Below are 17,545 nucleotides of genomic sequence, written 5' to 3' on the forward strand. Positions count from 1 at the left end.
GTACTAAGGTTTTTTATTTTTTATTTTTTATTTTTTTTTCTGGAACCCTTCACTAGGCTGCCAAGACACCTGCCTTGGATCTCCTACTATTTCCCTGGTTGTTCCTTTACCATCTCCTTTGCTGAGTCCTCCTCCTCTTCTTTTTTAATGTTGGAGTGCCCCAGGGCTTACTTCTTGGTCTACTTCTTTTCTCTAGCTACATAATCTAGTTGATCTCAATACCATCTGTACACTAACAACTTCCAAATTTGTGTCTACCCCAGATACATATATCTAATCATCTACACCTATCTTCACATGGATGTTTAACAGACATCTCAAGCTTACCATATCTAAATCAGAGTTTACAAATACAATGTCCACCCCACCCTCCAATACTTGTTCTTTCTCAATCTCCCTAATCCCAGTAAAGGGCAACTCCATTCTCCCCAGAGCTCAGAACAAAATCCTTAGGATCATCTTTCTTTTTTATACGCGAATCTACCAGCAATCCTGCGTACTTTACCTTCTAAACAGATTCAGAACCTGACCACTTCTCTCAATCACTCGGACTCTAATCCAAGCCATCCCTACTTTTCATCCCAGCCAGGTTAATCTCCTTGCTTGCTCTCTTGCCTCGCTATGCATGTTACCCACACAGCAATCAGTCATCTTAAAAAAAAAAAAAAAAAAAAAAAACACACACACACACACACACACAAAAACTTTGTATTATGAACTTCTGTTTATTTACGAATTTTGAGACAGAGTCTCGCTCTGTTGCCCAGGCTGGAGTGCAGTGGCGCGATCTTGGCTCACTGCAACCTCCGCCTCCTGGGTTCAAGTGATTCTCCTGCCTCAGCCTCCCGAATAGCTGGGATAACAGGCGCCCACCACCACGCCCGGCTATTTTTAGTAGAGATGGGATTTCGCCATGTTGGACAGGCTGGTCTTGAACTCCTGAGCTCAGATGATCCGCCAGCCTTGGTCTCCCAAAAAGTGCTGGGATTACAGGCGTGAGCCACCGCGCCCGGCCCATTATTAACTTTTAAAACATACACATAGACACACATAAATGATGACCACCCACCCCTATGCACCCATCACTTAGCCTCAAAAATTAACGTTTTGCAAATCTTCATCTGTTCACTTCTCTGTCCTTTTTTTTTTTTTTTTTGAGACGGAGTTTCGCTCTTGCGATCTTGGCTCACTGCAACCTCCGCCTCCTGGGTTCAAGTGATTCTCCTGCCTCAGCCTCCCGAATAGCTGGGATTACAGGCGTCCACCACCATGCCCGGCTAATTTTTTGTATTTTTAGTAGAGACGGGGTTTCTCCATGTTGGTCAGGCTGATCTTGAACTCCCGACCTCAGGTGATCCGCCCGCCTCCGCCTCCCAAAGTGCCGGGATTACAGGCGTGAGCCACCGCGCCCAGCCTCTGCCCGTCTTTTTGTGGGATATTTTCAAACAAATCCCAGAAAAGTCATCCTTTTAATGATCAGATCAAGCTACTCACCACTTTCTAATTGCTTCTCGTCTCAGTAAAAGCCAAGTCCTTTATCATGGCCTACAAGGCCTGGGTGATCTGTGATTACTCCACGCAACACCCATTCCCGCCGCTGTCCTCCTGACCTCACTCTGCTCTCCCACCCTCGCGGCCCCAGCAAGCATCATCTGGAGAGCTTGTTAAAGCGCACGCTGCTGGGCCCCACCCCCAGAGTTTCTGGTTCAGTAGGTCTAAAGGGGAACTGGAAAATTCGCATCTCTAACAAGTTCGCAGGTGCTACTGCTTCCAGCGGGCATACTTGGAGAACCACCAGCTGCATTGTTCTCCTTCCCGTTCCTCAACAAGGCAGGCAGGATCTTGCTTAGCAGTCTCCACGCTGCTCTTCCCTCTGCCCTGGGCATTCTTTACATTATTCAAAGTCCCTGTTACTCCATCTCTGTTTAACTCATGCCTTTTGAGTCCTTCCCTGACCACTCCTTATAAAATCTCTTTCCCTCTCCTCATCCTCATTTATGTTCTTCGTGGTAAGTATCACTTACTGTTTCTGTCATCCCGTCTAGATGGACAGCTCCACAAGCACAGAGACTTGCTGCGTTTTGATGTCACGTCCCCAGCACTAAAACCTTGCCTAGCAGATGCTCACTTCACTTGTCCAAGGAATGGATAGCATACTGAGAAGGGACAGCTTCTTGCTTGGGACACTGGACAGGCAAATCATTTCTTCTTGACTCAATTCCACCATTTGTAAGGGCACTGGTTGGTTATGCCTACCCTTCCCATCTCCCTGGGTATAGGCTCAAATGAAAAGAATAACGTGTACACGCCCGCGAAGCAGAGCAGTAAGTGGATACCGGGCATTATCCGAACGCCGTGCGTTCGGCCGCCCTTTTTCTGCACGGAGAACCCCCTCCACTCCCATTTTTTCCAGCGACTCAGTCCCACAGATCCACAGACCCGCTGTGGGCGGCCGCCGCCCGCGTCCCGGCCTGCGGGCCAGCGTCTGGGCACGCCCGCCCCGCTCCCGGCTGGCGCCCGCCCGCCTCCAGAAGCAGCAGAAACAGCAGCAGCAGCGGCAGCAGCAGGAGGAAGGGGAGGCGCCGAGGGAGGGGTCCTAGGCAGCCGCGGGAGGCCGCATCGCAGTCCCGTCACAGCGTCGGCGCCGGCCGGGGCCAAACCCGGAAGTGGCTGAGCCCGCGCGCCCGCCGGTCCCGCCGCCGCCGCCGCCCCGCACTCGGGCGAGCGCGGGAGCCGCGCAGTAGACGGAGCGCGCCTGGCCGAGCCGGCCATGGCCGCGGGGGCCGCCGCCGCAGGTGGTGGCGCGCGGTGAGGAAAGCGCGGCGCCCCCTCCGGGGCGGATGGAACGCGGCTCGGCGGGCGGGCAGTGCCGGCGTCCGCGGCTGGAATGGTGCTGGCGGCGGCGGTCGGTGCCTGCGTTCTGAAGCCCGAGAGGAGCCACAATGGAGACGCCGCCGCTGCCTCCCGCGTGAGTGAGCGGGCTGGCGGGCTGCGCCGCTGCGGATAAGCGCGCCGCTGCGGCGCGTGTCGCTGGCCGCGGGCGCAGCTCTGGGGACGGCCGCCTGGAGCCGCCGGGGCCGGCGGGAGGTGGGAGATGCGGGGCGTGACGAGGCGCGGTGCCCGCAGTCCGGAGCGGACGCGGACGGAAACTCAGCCTGGCCAGGCGGTGACTTAAAACGCTGCCCAGGATTTCTGGGGAAGGGTCTTCCCCATCTCGGGCAAATAGAAGATTCGGGGTGGGGCTGTGCATGGGTGACCCTGCCGATCCTGTGTGTACCTTCCTGAAATGCATGGGCACCTGGTGCCCAGCTTGCCTACCCCTTTATAAGAGATTAAGCTAGGATGCACTGAGTCCGTTGAAAAAAGGAAACTGGAAAGTACCAGTCGCCCGCTGTCTAAATGAATTGATTCTAGGTTGCTTGATTCCCCGAATTTCTAACAAAATTAATATCCGAGGAGCTTTTGCATCACTCTAAATGAGCGGCGGTCGCTCAGGGCATGTGACCTCTTTTACCTGGCACTGCAGAACGTTTTATCCAGATATCAGAGCATCTTCTGTTTCCTTCGTACCTCGGGCTAATTAGTAGCGTATCGACCTGCCAGGCACAGGTGTCTTTTTTCTTTGGTACCCAAGTACATTCAAGATCACTGGCAACAGAATTACTTTCTAGAAATAATAGCTGAAACATTATGTAGAAAACATTATTGCATTATTCAGAAAAAGGTTTTTTTTTTTTAATTTTAGTTTTTAGTTTTAAAAACATGTTGGTAAAAGTGAACTGTAAATACCCAGGAGTTTCGAAAATTTCAATTTTGGTTCCCTCTTAGGAACAAGAGTCCTTTGAATCTGACTTTTCAAATCGCAGACAAACCTCATCCTGAAGAATGGTGTACCTTTTCATGAGAGCCTATTCATGGAGGCTTGTCGTTCTCCGGTTAGATTTGGCAAGCTTCACTCCATACCAATTGTACCGCACCAGCCTCTTGTGGTTATTTGGCAGAATTCCAGCCAAAATAAGGATACTTGGCTTGGGTTGAATAATTTTTTGATGTTCAACCCTTTAAGGAGAGCTAATAGGATTCTGAAACGACAGTTTCTAAAAGTGCGTTTCAGAATTTTTAGCTTGAGTGGAACAGGTCGTGGAAATCTAGGGGGTAGACGATAAGACTCTTGAATTGGCCTTCCTGGGCTGACAGAAGCAGGGGCTTAGTCACCTCTCGATAGCTGTGGCTTTGAGGGCTGTGAGATTTGGTCATGTTCTTCAGCAAGCTGGAGGAAGGCACCTGAACTCGTAGGAAATATGATGGTGGATGGTTTACATCAGCAGCATGAGCACACGGGGGTCTGCCCAGGCTCAGAAGCACTTAAGGCAGGATATGCTAGCTGTATTTAGACAGCACATGGTATATAATATGTAACATGTAGGTATGTTATCTGTAGTAAACCTGCCTTCTATATAAGTTCCTGCAGTTCCTTTTTACTTTTGGAACAGAGGGAACTAAAGGAAAGAATAAGGGAATCTTAGAATGCAGGTGAAAAGAAGGGTGTGGAAAAGTAGGCTCTGGAGGGAGGGAATAGAGACACAGATGATTTAAATTGAAATAATAAAAAATGAAATTGATGTATGCATTCAAACATTGATAAACTGACTCTAGGGTAGATCAGCTAATCATCATTTTGATGACCAGCACCATTTTTTGGCATTGAGATTCCATCAATAGTGCTGAAACAGTGAGAGGTCGAGATGCAGTGGGAAACCTGGAATGCCAGCCTGGATGAAAGAACTGTTAAAACTTCTTTCAATCATGGGTGGCTGAAGTTGGTGAGACCTTTTCTTTGTTTCTGTCTATTTAATTATAAATACAAGTAGGTTTTTATTTTCATTTGGTTCTATCCAGCATTAAACCTAATTCAAGAACTCGTTACGGTGTTATTTGCCATTCTTTGGATCAGAAATAGTTTTTTTCCTTGCCACTCCTTGGCCTGTTTGCCTCCACTCCCGTTAACATCCTTCCACCATGGATCCCATGTGCTGGATTTGAGACTTGCAGGCAGTGTCTTTAGGAAGGAACTTTACCGGGCCTCACTGCCAGAGGCCAGTAGAAACTATTAGGAAGACTCAGCTTTTCATAAAGTTAGATTTTTAGCCTGAGCTTTAAGGCAAAGAAAGATGTTTGACCTGGACTTAAAGTGCCTTGGATGGTGTGATTGGAAGCACGGCCCCAGATTCTCTTTGTGTAAGTGTCTGTTTATTAATGCGTTCAATCTGCAAATGTTTGAATGCCTGTCTCTGCCTGGCACTGTGTGTGGTGCTTTTGCTTGTGTTTCTCTTAACATCCAGATTTACATTGTTCTCAGATCGCACCTTGTTCTCCATTGGCCCGTTGGCACATTGTCTTGGAGGGATGTCAGGCATCTGTACCCACCATTCCTGTTTCTTTCAGGATGGACTCCTTGAAATTAGCTTTTGATCTCTTGTGCTTTTTCTCTTCCTTGCCTCCAACTTCTCATCCTTTAAATTCTCATATAATTAAAAATTGTTGGACTATATATTTCTGCTTATTGTTTTTGCATACTTGAGTATATGTGGCATTTAGATTCTGTTTCATTTTGGGGTCTGGGTGATATTGAGACTGTGTTACATTTGCTTCTGATCAAACCTGAAAGGTGTGTAACTAAAAAATTAAATGTAGATTAGTAAAGGAATTTCAGGTAGTAAATTGAGAGATGGAGTTTAGATGTAGATTAGTAAAAGAGTTTCAGATGGTAAACTGAGATGTGCAAAAGGAAATGTAAATTGACCAGCCCTGACCTTAGGAATGTATTTTACAGTCTGGCTTTTATAGTCATTTGTGTAAAGGATTTTCATAATAAGTTGAAGGAAGACTGTGAGGTATAGTCCTCAGTGCATCCCTCTGATCTTCTCTTACTGATGAGTTTTCTTGGCACTTGTTTTTTTACTGGCTCCGTGGTCACAAGTCGGCTTACTCTCTATAAGCCTTCATGTTTTTGCTTTTCCTTCACAAAACTAAGCAAGCATCCCTCAGATAGAACCGTATCTTTTTTCAGTCGATGGTTCCACATTACTAGAGACTTGTCATCGGAGGTGATCATGCATAGGCAGATAAACAACTTGTTGACCATATTCTGAGGCATTTAGGCAGCAGAAGATTGGTTGGATTAGAGCAGAGGTTCTCACATATTTGAATTTCACTGACCTGTAAAATTCAAAACAAAAAAACAATTAAGTCTAACAATTCCTAAGTTTTTTGTTTTGCTAAGTAAAAGAATTATTTATAAAACAATGATCAACTATCACCATCTTTTTATGAAAGAAAAACGCATTTTAATATCCTTCCTCAAATATAAGGAAGGATATAATCTGACTAAAGGATTGTCTTTAAATTTAAAACATTTAGCCTTATGAAAACTTATTACCTTGTCCTCATTTTGACATGGATCAGTAAAAAGTTCATTGAAGCCTGACATTTGCAGTCCACTGGACCAGATGACCTTTAATATTCTTTCTAAGATTCAGTTGCTATGAATTTGGAACCTTGCTATGGGTTACCCAGTATTCATTTGTTTGTCTGTTATAGTGCATTGGAGTACATTCTTATTTTTGTTTAATTAAATGTACATTGGGCATCTGTCATCATTTCATAGGTGAATCTCCCCAGTGATAGGCAAAGATGTTTAAAATATTTAGGAGTAATAATGGCCCACAAACAAGGTCATGGTGAAAGAAGACATGTGGATCAATGTGTGTTGAAGGAAATGTTACATACAGGGACAACTTTGAGGTGCATTTGGGAACTTAAGAAGTGAATACTGGAAATAGGTAGCATTTATGTGGTAGTTTAAAAAATTTCTGATGCTGGAAAATCACTCCACCTACTCCCCACAGAATGCCCCAAACCTTTTGTTTCTGATGTACATGGTAGGCGTTCAGTAAATATTAGTAAATGTGCTTTTCCAAAGGTGACTGTAAGTTCACCCATCTATGGCTGTTATGGATTTACATTAGTAGTGCTTATGAAGACCATTGAACATCTTTCTTAAGATCAGGCAGAAGATTTTTTCAAGGTGATCCAGAGAAGGAAATTCACTTTAAGTTGCATTTCTGTAGTGTTCTACCAAATCCAAATGCATTTACTCTTTATGGTGAGGCAGTCTGAGTTTTTAATTTATATTTATTGAGTGCCTACTATGGCCAGATTTTGGGGATATCTCAGAAAACAAAGTTCCTTTTCCTATGATTAAAACTAATAGCAAACAAATACGCAATATTGTTAGTAGTAAGTACAATAAATAAAAATGAAGCAGGATAAAAGGGTCGAGAATAATAATAATAGCTCAGATAGGGTCAGGGTGTCTTTGGCGAGGTGATATTTTAGCACAATCCAGAGGGGGAATAACATTCCTGGTATAGAGAATAGCAAGTGCAAAGGCATTCTTTAATTCTTCCCCTGAGATAACTGCTGCAGGGAGGGGGTCAGTATACTTTTTGTGTGTTATGCACTGTACTTTCTTACATTTCGGACTGTTGGCATTTGCTAAAATATTCCTTTGACCAGTTTCATTCTCTGATTTTACCTTGAAAAACAAGCCCCTGCTTTTTATGATAGCTCTTTTTCTGGTTTTCCTTCTCTGGTTTTTAGGTTGCTAAATGTGATTTGCGTACTTTATCACTTAATCTCGCTTAATCTTGTCAACAACCTTATAGTGGTACGTGTCTTATTTATCAGATGAAGAAGTAGAGTTTAAGTTACTTTCTCAAGCTTATCAAGTATTAGAAAAACAGGGATTCTAATCTCTCTGTTGAATCACTTTTTTCTGTCTTGCATGGCTTCTCTTCTATCACTGTTTGTGGGCAGTATTTCCAGGCCTTGGCCAGTTCTTTTCAATCGACTGTTAATCTCTGAGTTCTAGCTCCATCTATATCTTGAGTCTGGGCTCTAGGTCTGTGCTTTGGTGTGGAATTTTGAACTTCTCACATCTCTACTCTTAGCTTATACCTCTAAACCCAAGATATCCAAAACTGATATTCGGTCAGAAACTGACTTCATTTTATAACATTTTCACTTATTTAATGGGATAACCATTCTTCTGGCCCCTGATAACCAAAACATTGGAATAGTTTTTGATTTCTCTCTCTTTCTTTATCCTCCATATCTTATTAGTCTCCAGGAACTGTAGTCTTGATTTCAAGTGTCCGTTCTGGCTGCTACTATTCTGATGAATGGATTTCATCACTTGATACCTGAAGTTTTTCACTGGTCTTCCGTTGAGCTCTTTGTATTCTCTCCTCATCCTTCAGTCCCCATACTGTTTTGACCCTCCAACATCTTAGAGTCATGTGAAGCGACTTGACTTATCAAAACCAGAGACTCAGGCAATCATAGCCCTCCATCATTTTGTCTTATCCTATATATCCAAGATCATCATGTGCTTTTAAAACTCTCCCTTGTCCACAAGCCAGGATTCTCCAGCCTTTTCCTATGCTTCTCTTCTTCCGTCCCCTATTATAACAACTTGAAGTTCCTCCAAGGCCCCATTGGAGCCCGATCTCCTTCACAAAGTCTTTCCTCTTTGCTCCAACTCATTCCAGCTCATCGTTGCATTCCTATAGTGTTTGTCGCTGCGCCTGTGTACTGACTTGTGCCATTCTTTGGTGGTTTCCCATGTACCTTCCCATTTAGATGGTAAATGGAGGAAGATCTCAATTCAGGCTTCCTAATGTTTCTTACCCTTCTTAGTACAAGGCATGCAGTGGGCATCTAGGCAGCACTTAAACAAATACTTAACTCATTAGCTTTGGTCATTTTGAATATTGCTATTAACTTTGAGTTGAATGTTGCAATTAAAAATGAAGGCCAATAAGATCCATAAAAATATATCTGCATATTCAGCTTAGCTCCTGAACTCAACTCAACAATTTTCTTCTAAACTTTGCATACATTCATGTAGTGCCTAGTGCCTATACAGCTCCCTGAGATAAGTAGGTGAGGTATTATTATCTTTGACTTTCATATTACATTTCACATCAGACATATTTGTGAAATAAATTTTATAAGTAGTCTGAAGCCCACAGAGGCTAAGTGACTAATCCAGGGTCTCTTGGTTAGTATTTGGCATAGACAGAACCACAATTTAGGGCTTCTTTCTGATTCTGGTCCTCATCTAGTACCTTTTCATTCAAGTGCTACAAAATGTATCCCAGTCAACTGAATTGCCGAGTCATATTGCCGCCCCCTGCCAACCAAGTGATGGCAATACTAGGAAGAGGGGCAAAAGAAAAGTCAGAAATATAAGTGATAAAAGAAATGGAAATGTTTGAAATGGATCATCGACCTCCTTTTCCCTATTGTAGCACCTCACAAATATCCCACTCTGACAATGCTTTGTTAGTTGTTTATAAAATATTCCTTAGGAGATTGATCTTGCATAAGACGTGGTTTTACCCTGGTCCTTTTCCTGGTAATAGTCACTGTTAGGGACAAAAAGTGCCTGATTGTGTTCTGTTTGTCATGTAGGTGGGAGGGAAAGAGGGAGAGAAAGCTGAGTTGAACTGAAGCAGAGCTTTTTACAGCTCTATTGTTCTACTATCAGAGAGCAATTATACTCCAACTTCCATCAGCCTCTCCACCTCAGACGTCCCAACCTCCTCCTCCTGCCAATGCTTCCCTACACGCTTAACATACAGCTGCACAAGGGAGAAAAAGGGTACTCTTTAATACCTCTATCTGCCCTTCAGTGAGTTCAGGGCTCTGCTTTTTAACTGTTAATATATTTTAGTAAATTTGGCAATTCAAGCTTTTCTAGATGTTTCCTTTTCAGCTCTGGAAAATCGGAAAAATAATTTTTAACTATATATATTTAAAGTATTCAGTGGCATTGTGATATTGTCTGAAAGGCATTCTATAACTTGATGCAAGATCAGATTTTTTTTTCTTGGATAAGTGAGTAATAAAAAGAAAAAAGAAATCAAAGTTTTTAATCTCACAAGATACCTCGTATTCACTTCTAAGGGTCTACATACTAAAGACCTAATCCAAGTTCTTACATGTCTATAAGGCAAATGTTAACATTTTTAAAAAGCTATATTTATTTGGTAATATGAACATATGTTTGTAGATTAGTCTGCTGTTTCCATACCTAATGAAAGTTTAAATTCCAGACATATGAAGAAAATTTACAGTGTGTCTCTTTGCCTTAGCTAACTGCAAAAATTGAAATCACAGCCCTACTGTAGACCCAAATGTGTTTCCAATTGAGAAAGTCCTCTACCTTCACAGCCTCGTAATATAGTGGCTATTTGTTTGAAGGATGTGAGAGTGTTTTGTTGAGAAACTGTAGAATGACATAACAAATTTTAGTTAAAATATTAGTTATGGTTGACTCTCTACTTCTGATATCCTGGATTTGTGTATGAGAGCAATGCTAGTAAGATGCCTGCTTCTGAATGCAAGTTTAGTTGGGAAGACAGCAGAGAAATAGAAGAAATATTATAAAATAATGGAGAAACGTCAAAACAGTACGGTATGGATGTTGACTTTGAAAACAACAGCTGCTGACGTGAACTTGGCAGAAATTCGTGAGTAATTGTGGGTGACTCATTGCAAGCAAGGGAGTCTTGCAGCTTTTGAGGTGAACAGGCAAAGGCGAGAACAGTGATGGTGGCCACCCAAGGGCCAAGTATTTGTGTCCTAAACGTCAAAATGTTTTAGATCCCCTGTTAAACTTCACAGCTGCATTATTCACATGAATAGTTGCATTTTTTTTTTTCTAAAAATGCAACATATTTTCTAAAGCATTTGTTTTTAATCTGGGATGATTCTGAGGTGGGAGGTAAGTTACTGGCAGGACATATTAACGTGACTTGTGTTATGATTATTTTTAAAAATCACGCATTGCTGGCTTTACCCTATACCCCTGGAGATGCCATCATGTACGTATAGCTAATTCTTTGTTTTTTTTTTTTTTTTTTTTGAGACGGAGTCTTGCTCTGTCGCCCAGGCTGGAGTGCAGTGGCCGGATCTCAGCTCACTGCAGGCTCCGCCTCCTGAGTTTACGCCATTCTCCTGCCTCAGCCTCCCGAGTAGCTGGGACTACAGGCGCCCGCCACCTCGCCCGGCTAGTTTTTTGAATTTTTTTAGTAGAGACGGGGTTTCACCATATTAGCCAGGATGGTCTCGATCTCCTGACCTTGTGATCCACCCGTCTCGGCCTCCCAAAGTGCTGGGATTACAGGCTTGAGCCACCGCGCCAGGCCACTTATAGCTAATTCTAAAAAGGACTTGTATGACTTTTCATGTGAGAAGGGGTGGTTATTTGTGGCTTGAAAAAATTGCTTGGGTAATTCTGATCTTTCTCTTTCACTCTGCTGAAAACTGTTGTTCCAAAGCCAATAATACATGTCTAAAGAAGTTTTACTTCATTTCTGTGGTGTTCTCAGAATTGTTACAGTAGGTTTAAACCTTTGCCTGGTTTGGAAATCTTGACTATTTGAGGGAGACAGCCCTGTTAGAGTCTTTGTTTTCTTCCTCTCTGAGAATTCAGTTATCATCAATAGTGTATTCTTAGGCAGAGTCAGAAAGTCATCTCATCTGAGAAGCCACCCGTGTCCACAGCTAGGGATTTGCAGAAGTCAGTCACTGAAGGAACGCTTTAGGATATCTATGAAAAAACTTAGCAAGTGGTACACTGGGATCCAAACCCTGGGAAACCTCAACTATTTTAGAGTATGTGTTGATAACAATAGGCTATTGGATAATTGCCAGACTACTTGAGGAGTCTCAGCGTTGGGGAAAGAGTTAAAAGTGAAAGGAACTTGGAAAAATATCTTCAGGTATTTTAAGGAAGACATTTCTCAGAATGAGAAGCTTTTCTGGAAAAGGCTAGCACTTTGCTTCAGAAGGGAAGCAGGGCAAAGGTGTAATTCTTGATTTAATGTGGTACAACCTAAAGGGTAAACCTTTACCCTCACTTAACTCGTTGTTCCTAGTATATATATATTTCTCACATCTGTAGTTTTAGACATTGTGCTTCATTTTCTGTTCTGCTTCTAAATGAGAAGCCATCTAACATAAAGCCACACAGGGAATGGAAATTTATGGAAAGGGCATTAGTTTTGAAAATGGAAGTTTGCAGAAAGGGGTGATGTATTTGTAAGTGACTCTCAGTACAGAGAACACTTAACAAAATTCAGTGTTTTTTCTTACTTATTCCTTTAAGCCCTTGAATAAAGTCTTCTTTGCAGAGTTTCTGTAGTACATCAGAGAAAGGAGGAGCTGAAAATAGGTTTAAGAGAGCACCAATATGGGCATTGATTGTTGTATGGCGGCTGTCTTAAAGTGAATTCTCCAATGCAGGGAATTTTAATTCCTAAGTTCTTAAACAAATATAAACACTCCTGACTCTTAAATAATGACATTCTTTCTGGGGCAGAGTTGCTTTTGCTTCTGCTTTCAAGCTCTGAAAATTCTTTTATGATAGTTTTGCTAATCCTCAGTATAACATTCTCCCTTTGTTGCACTTTCTAAATTATTAAACTACAAGTAGATATAGAGTAAGTATTGCCTTGCTATCATATACGGACATTCAATGTTACATGGTTAGAAAGTTTGCATGGGTTGCATATATCTATGCAGTTTCCCCTTTCCCTGGTTTCCTACAATTTCCTTTATAGGTAGAATGAGAATATCTGTCTTATACTATAAAGTGTTTCCCCAGTCCTCTCCCTCCAGACATGAATGTTCTGCCATCTTTTTGGGTTCTAGACTTACCAGTGCTTTTCCTTTCTTAGACTGGGTGTAACTAATTCCCTACACACACACCTTCAAGAGGCCGTAGGGAGTAGAGCGGAACCTCCTTATTCTCCCACTCCAGCTGTGGGCTTTCCCTGTGGAGGTAGAGCCTTGCGTTAATTCATTTGTTAGGCCTCTTAAAAAGTGTCAAGCGGTGAGGAAGTAGAACTGACGGGCACCTGTAGTAGGCAAGCCCTCAGAGAGGCAGGTGCTTCAATTAGTGCTGATTCTGGGGCTTGGGGTTTGGTTAATTTTAGAGGTTATCTTAATGTTGAGTACTTGTTTCATGGCTTAATGTACCATCCATGTAACCAGTGATTCCCACATTTCTGCCTCCAGCTAAACTTTTCTCTCCAACTCTAGACTCCAATATTTATCTGATGGTTTGGTGCCTTCACTTGGATGTCTGATATTTTAAAACCAGTTTGTATAAAAACAGCTCTTGATCTTCCCATCTCAAACAGTTTCTACCTGCAGCCTTTCCCAACTTAATGAACAGAAACTCAGTCCTTTCTCTTGTTCAGGCCAAAAGACTTAGAGTCATTTTGACTTTCTTCGACGTGTCATAAGGTTATTTAAACAGATCTTGTTGGCTGTATCTTCAAAATATCCAGAACTCAGCCAGTTTTCATCACCTCCACTGCTACTATCCTCCCTAAGCCACTGTCATCTCTTACTGAATTACTGTAATATCCTGCTGAATAGTTGCCCCCTTTTAATCTTTGACCCTTGTTGACTGTTCTCAACCAGCAGCCAAAGTGGTCTTTGGAAAACATAAGTCAGATTGTGTCACTCTTTTGCAGTGTCTCCTCATTTTACTCAAAGGGAAAGGCCTTAGGATATCCTAAAAGGCCCTTTGTGATCTGCACTCCCCTCTCCTGCTCAGCCCTAGCCTTTTGCTCAAGCTGCATGGGTCACAGTTCCTGGAACAGACCAGGTACATATTGGCTTTTGCTGTAGTTACTACTTCCATCTGGACGTTTCAACCCCCCTAGTCTTTTGTTCAAATCTCAGTTCTCAACTAGGCCTTCCCTGAGCACCATGTTTACTGCAGATTACACCCCACCACCATCCCCACATTTCTCACTCTCTTCACCATGCGCTGCTTTTTCTATTTCCATAACACCATTTCCTAACATGCCAGTTGCTTCCCTGACTTGTGTTGTCTTCCGCTTCCCCCCACCAGACTCCAAGCTCTATGAGGACAGGGATCTTTGTTTTATTCACTGATGTATTCCAAGTGCCTTAAGAATAGTGATTGGTACATGGTTGGCACTAAAAAAAAAATTGCTGAATGAATTAATGAACAATAATGTTTAAAAATGAATCATCCCTTTAAAAATGGGTCAGGAAAGGAAGAGAAGTGCAGCAATTAATAATAATGTTTGCTTGTTCCTTGATATATATACAAGTATGATATTTTTAGACTTCATTTTTAAGCCTGATTAAAAAATTGGTGCCCTGATTTTTTATGTAATAGCTTTATTGAGGTATAATTTACATACCATAAATCCACCCATTATAATTGTGCAATCCAATGATTTTTACTAAATTTATAAAGTTTTATAACCATCACTTCAAAAAGTTCTCTTCTGTTCATTAATTTGCAGTTAATTCTCTGCCCCCCTCCTCATTGGACCCTGATTTTTTGGGTTAATTTTTGGATCCTAAGTCTTGAAAGAATAATTCATGTAGCAATGCTAGTATAGCCTTGTGTACTTAAAAAATGTAAATTTAAATATTCACTGTCCAGGGTAGGAAATGGTATTGAAATATTAGTGAAAAGAACAAGATGGAGAATCAGACTGGCCATACTTTTACCCAGCACTACCATTTACCACATTACTCACACTATTCTCTTCATCTGTTAAATGGGAATAATAATAGTAATTTGCTCAGAGAGTTGTTGTGAGGATTAACTAAATAATGAAAGTAAAGTACTCAGCACAGTGGCTGCCATATGGTACTCAATAACTATTAGCTAACATGATTAATCTTGATTAATCTCTTGTTAGTATAGGTCCAAAATATATGGGATAAATATATCCTGGCAGGTAGAGAGCAAAATTTAAATCAGATTCTAAGTTTCTGAAGTTTGTGTAAAATATAATCCTGCTCTGTCTTGGTTTGCTAATAACATGTGACTACAGAAGTTTGTAAAAGCAAGTTAATTTCCAATGGAGAAGATCATTTCTCAGCAGTTTTATTTGGAGATATCTGCTAAGCCACTTTTACTGAGTATTCTGTGTTGATCTTTGACAGAACTTTGTCACCAGGGAAGTAATTACCCACTTTTTAATTGAAACCATAATGTCTATCAGAAACTGTTCTCAGCCAGGCGCGGTGGCTCAAGCCTGTAATCCCAGCACTTTGGGAGGCCGAGATGGGCGGATCATGAGGTCAGGAGATCGAGACCATCCTAGCTAACACAGTGAAACCCTGTCTCTACTAAAAATACAAAAAATTAGCCGGGTGTGGTGGCGAGTGCCTGTAGTCCCAGCTACTCGGGAGGCTGAGGCAGGAGAATGGCATAAACCCGGGAGGCGGAGCTTGCAGTGAGCTGAGATCCAGCCACTGCACTCCAGCCTGGGCAACAGAGCAAGACTCCGTCTCAAAAAAAAAAAAAAAAAAAAAACTGTTCTCGATTGTCTTAACCTTACATTGGGATATTCCGTCCATGAGACTTCCTGTAAATAAGTAGGGAAAGAGACATTCATTGTATCTCTTGTAGTTTGATAAGCTGAACCAAGTGATCTTTAATAAGACCTTTTTCTGTTTTTGTTCTTTTCTTTTGTGTACAGATGCACAAAGCAGGGTCATCAGAAGCCTCTCGATTCAAAAGATGATAATACCGAAAAACACTGCCCAGTGACAGTGAATCCTTGGCATATGAAGAAAGCTTTCAAAGTCATGAACGAATTAAGAAGGTATCATTATACTAATGTACATACAACCATTGGTTTCATCCCTTTATTTTTCAGTTGTTTGTAGTGAGTATATAATCAACCTTCTATTGTTGCTTTGTCTGGCACATGGAACATTAAAAGCTTTTTCTGCAAGTTTTTTTAAAGGAAGAGAGCAAATAATTGATCAGAAGTGTGGATGGTGTGGGGTCCTCTGTTGTGTGGTAACCACTTAACCATCCAGCTAGTCTGATGCGATAGCTTGGAGGTGAAAAATACACGGGGGATTTCTAAATGCAAAAAAAAAAGAAATGCAAATATTTTATTAATACTTTTAAATATATTAATTCCATGTAGAAATGATAATATACTAGCTATTTTGAGTTAAAAAGAATATAGTAGGCCAGGTATGGTGACTCATGCCTATAATCCCAGCACTTTGAGAGGCTGAGGCAGGAGGATCACTTGAGGCCGGGAGTTTGAGACCAGCCTGATCAACACAGTGAGACCATGTCCCTATTTTCTTTTTTAAAAGTTAAAAATAAGAGAATATATTATTGAAATTAATTTCTCTTTCTGTTTACTTTTTTAGTGTGATTGCTATAAAATTGTGACTTGCATTATATTTATATTGGACAGTGCTGGTCTAGGGCTTCTAACTTACCGTGGCAAAGAATATGGAAATAAACTTTTAGACAGAGAAAAATGTAACCATTTTTTTTGTGGGAGTGGTGGTAGTTTTAGGGGCAGTGACCTGCCTGTTGTTGAGGTACTAAGGATCTCAAGTGTACTAAGGATCACTGGAACTTTTAAGTAGTATTAAAAGTTGATTGAAAAATGAGTAGCTTTTTTTTTTTTAATTAAAAGACTAATGTATGTATTAAGAGTCTTGGTTTTATTAGCACTTTATGAAAGATCTGCTTTTTCCCACCATTCCCTTTGTGAAAGTACTCTGCATGTATCTATCTGAAATGCTGAAAGCCTGTCTTAAGAAGGGATTAAACCTTCCCTTAATCTTTCTATGCCTCCTAAAAACTCTCCCTTTTAGGTCCATCATTTCTTTGTTTCTTCCTTCTTCAATTAGTGATTCAATAAATATTTATCTGCTAGGTACTGTAGGTACAATGGTGAGCAAGAACAAATATGGTTGCCACCCTCATGGGCCCATAGGGGACTGCACGAAGCAGGCATTCATCAAAGAATCACAAAAATAATTTACTGTAATAACAGTATGTGCTGCAAAGGAGGGCTGCTGGTGCCAGAAAGGTAGATAACAGTGGTCAGGAAAGGCTTTCTTAAGAAGACAGGAATAATTATGCTGATATCTAGAAGGAAAAGAAGATAAGGGGATGAAGTCAGGATGGGAGTGAGGGGAGAGAGAACAGTGTTCCAGGCATGGGGAATGCTGTGCCACATCTTAGGGTAGGAAGGAGCTGGCCTCATTGGAGGAACTGATAGTGTTGCTGCATTGCACATGGTGGTAGAATCACACAGGAGAGGCAGCTGAGTTGGTAGGAGGGGCCATTGGACTGAGGTCCTGAAATTTTGGTCTTAATCAAGAGTTGCCTTGAGAGGAAGCCCGTGGAGAGTGTTAAGCAGGAATGTGACCTGATGAGATTTATATTTTGAACACACTGGCTGCTGGGTGAAGAATGGATTCGAGAGAGATAAGAGGAAGTTAAACTGAATATTGGATCATTTGATTTGTTTTCTAGTATTACTTTGACAACATTTTCAAAATGTGGGTTTTCACTTATTCTTTGCGAGAATATATAGCTGGGATAATCCAACAAGTCTGAGGGTGCTGTTTCGGGTTTTTAATCCTGTTTTGA

At 41.8% G+C, this 17,545-nt stretch overlaps 1 protein-coding gene across 4 annotated transcripts in view; it reads left to right on the plus strand.

The window, feature by feature from the left end:
• The first annotated feature begins 2,623 nt into the window (after positions 1-2,623).
• Positions 2,624-17,545, plus strand: part of KLHL2 (kelch like family member 2) — a 116,370-nt gene continuing 101,448 nt past the window's right edge. For 2 of the 4 annotated variants that reach the window (XM_010364579.2, XM_030918120.1), the window contains exons 1-2: positions 2,681-2,968; positions 15,612-15,737. In XM_010364579.2, coding sequence (XP_010362881.1) covers positions 2,943-2,968; positions 15,612-15,737 — 152 coding nt within the window. In that variant the 5' untranslated portion in view covers positions 2,681-2,942. Of the gene's footprint in view, positions 2,969-15,611; positions 15,738-17,545 lie in introns of all 4 variants that reach the window. The other 2 variants (XM_010364578.2, XM_010364581.2) reach the window with 2 other exon arrangements.

This window comes from Rhinopithecus roxellana, chromosome 2, assembly GCF_007565055.1.
Source record: "Rhinopithecus roxellana isolate Shanxi Qingling chromosome 2, ASM756505v1, whole genome shotgun sequence".
In the NCBI taxonomy this organism is placed as follows: Eukaryota; Metazoa; Chordata; class Mammalia; order Primates; family Cercopithecidae; genus Rhinopithecus; species Rhinopithecus roxellana.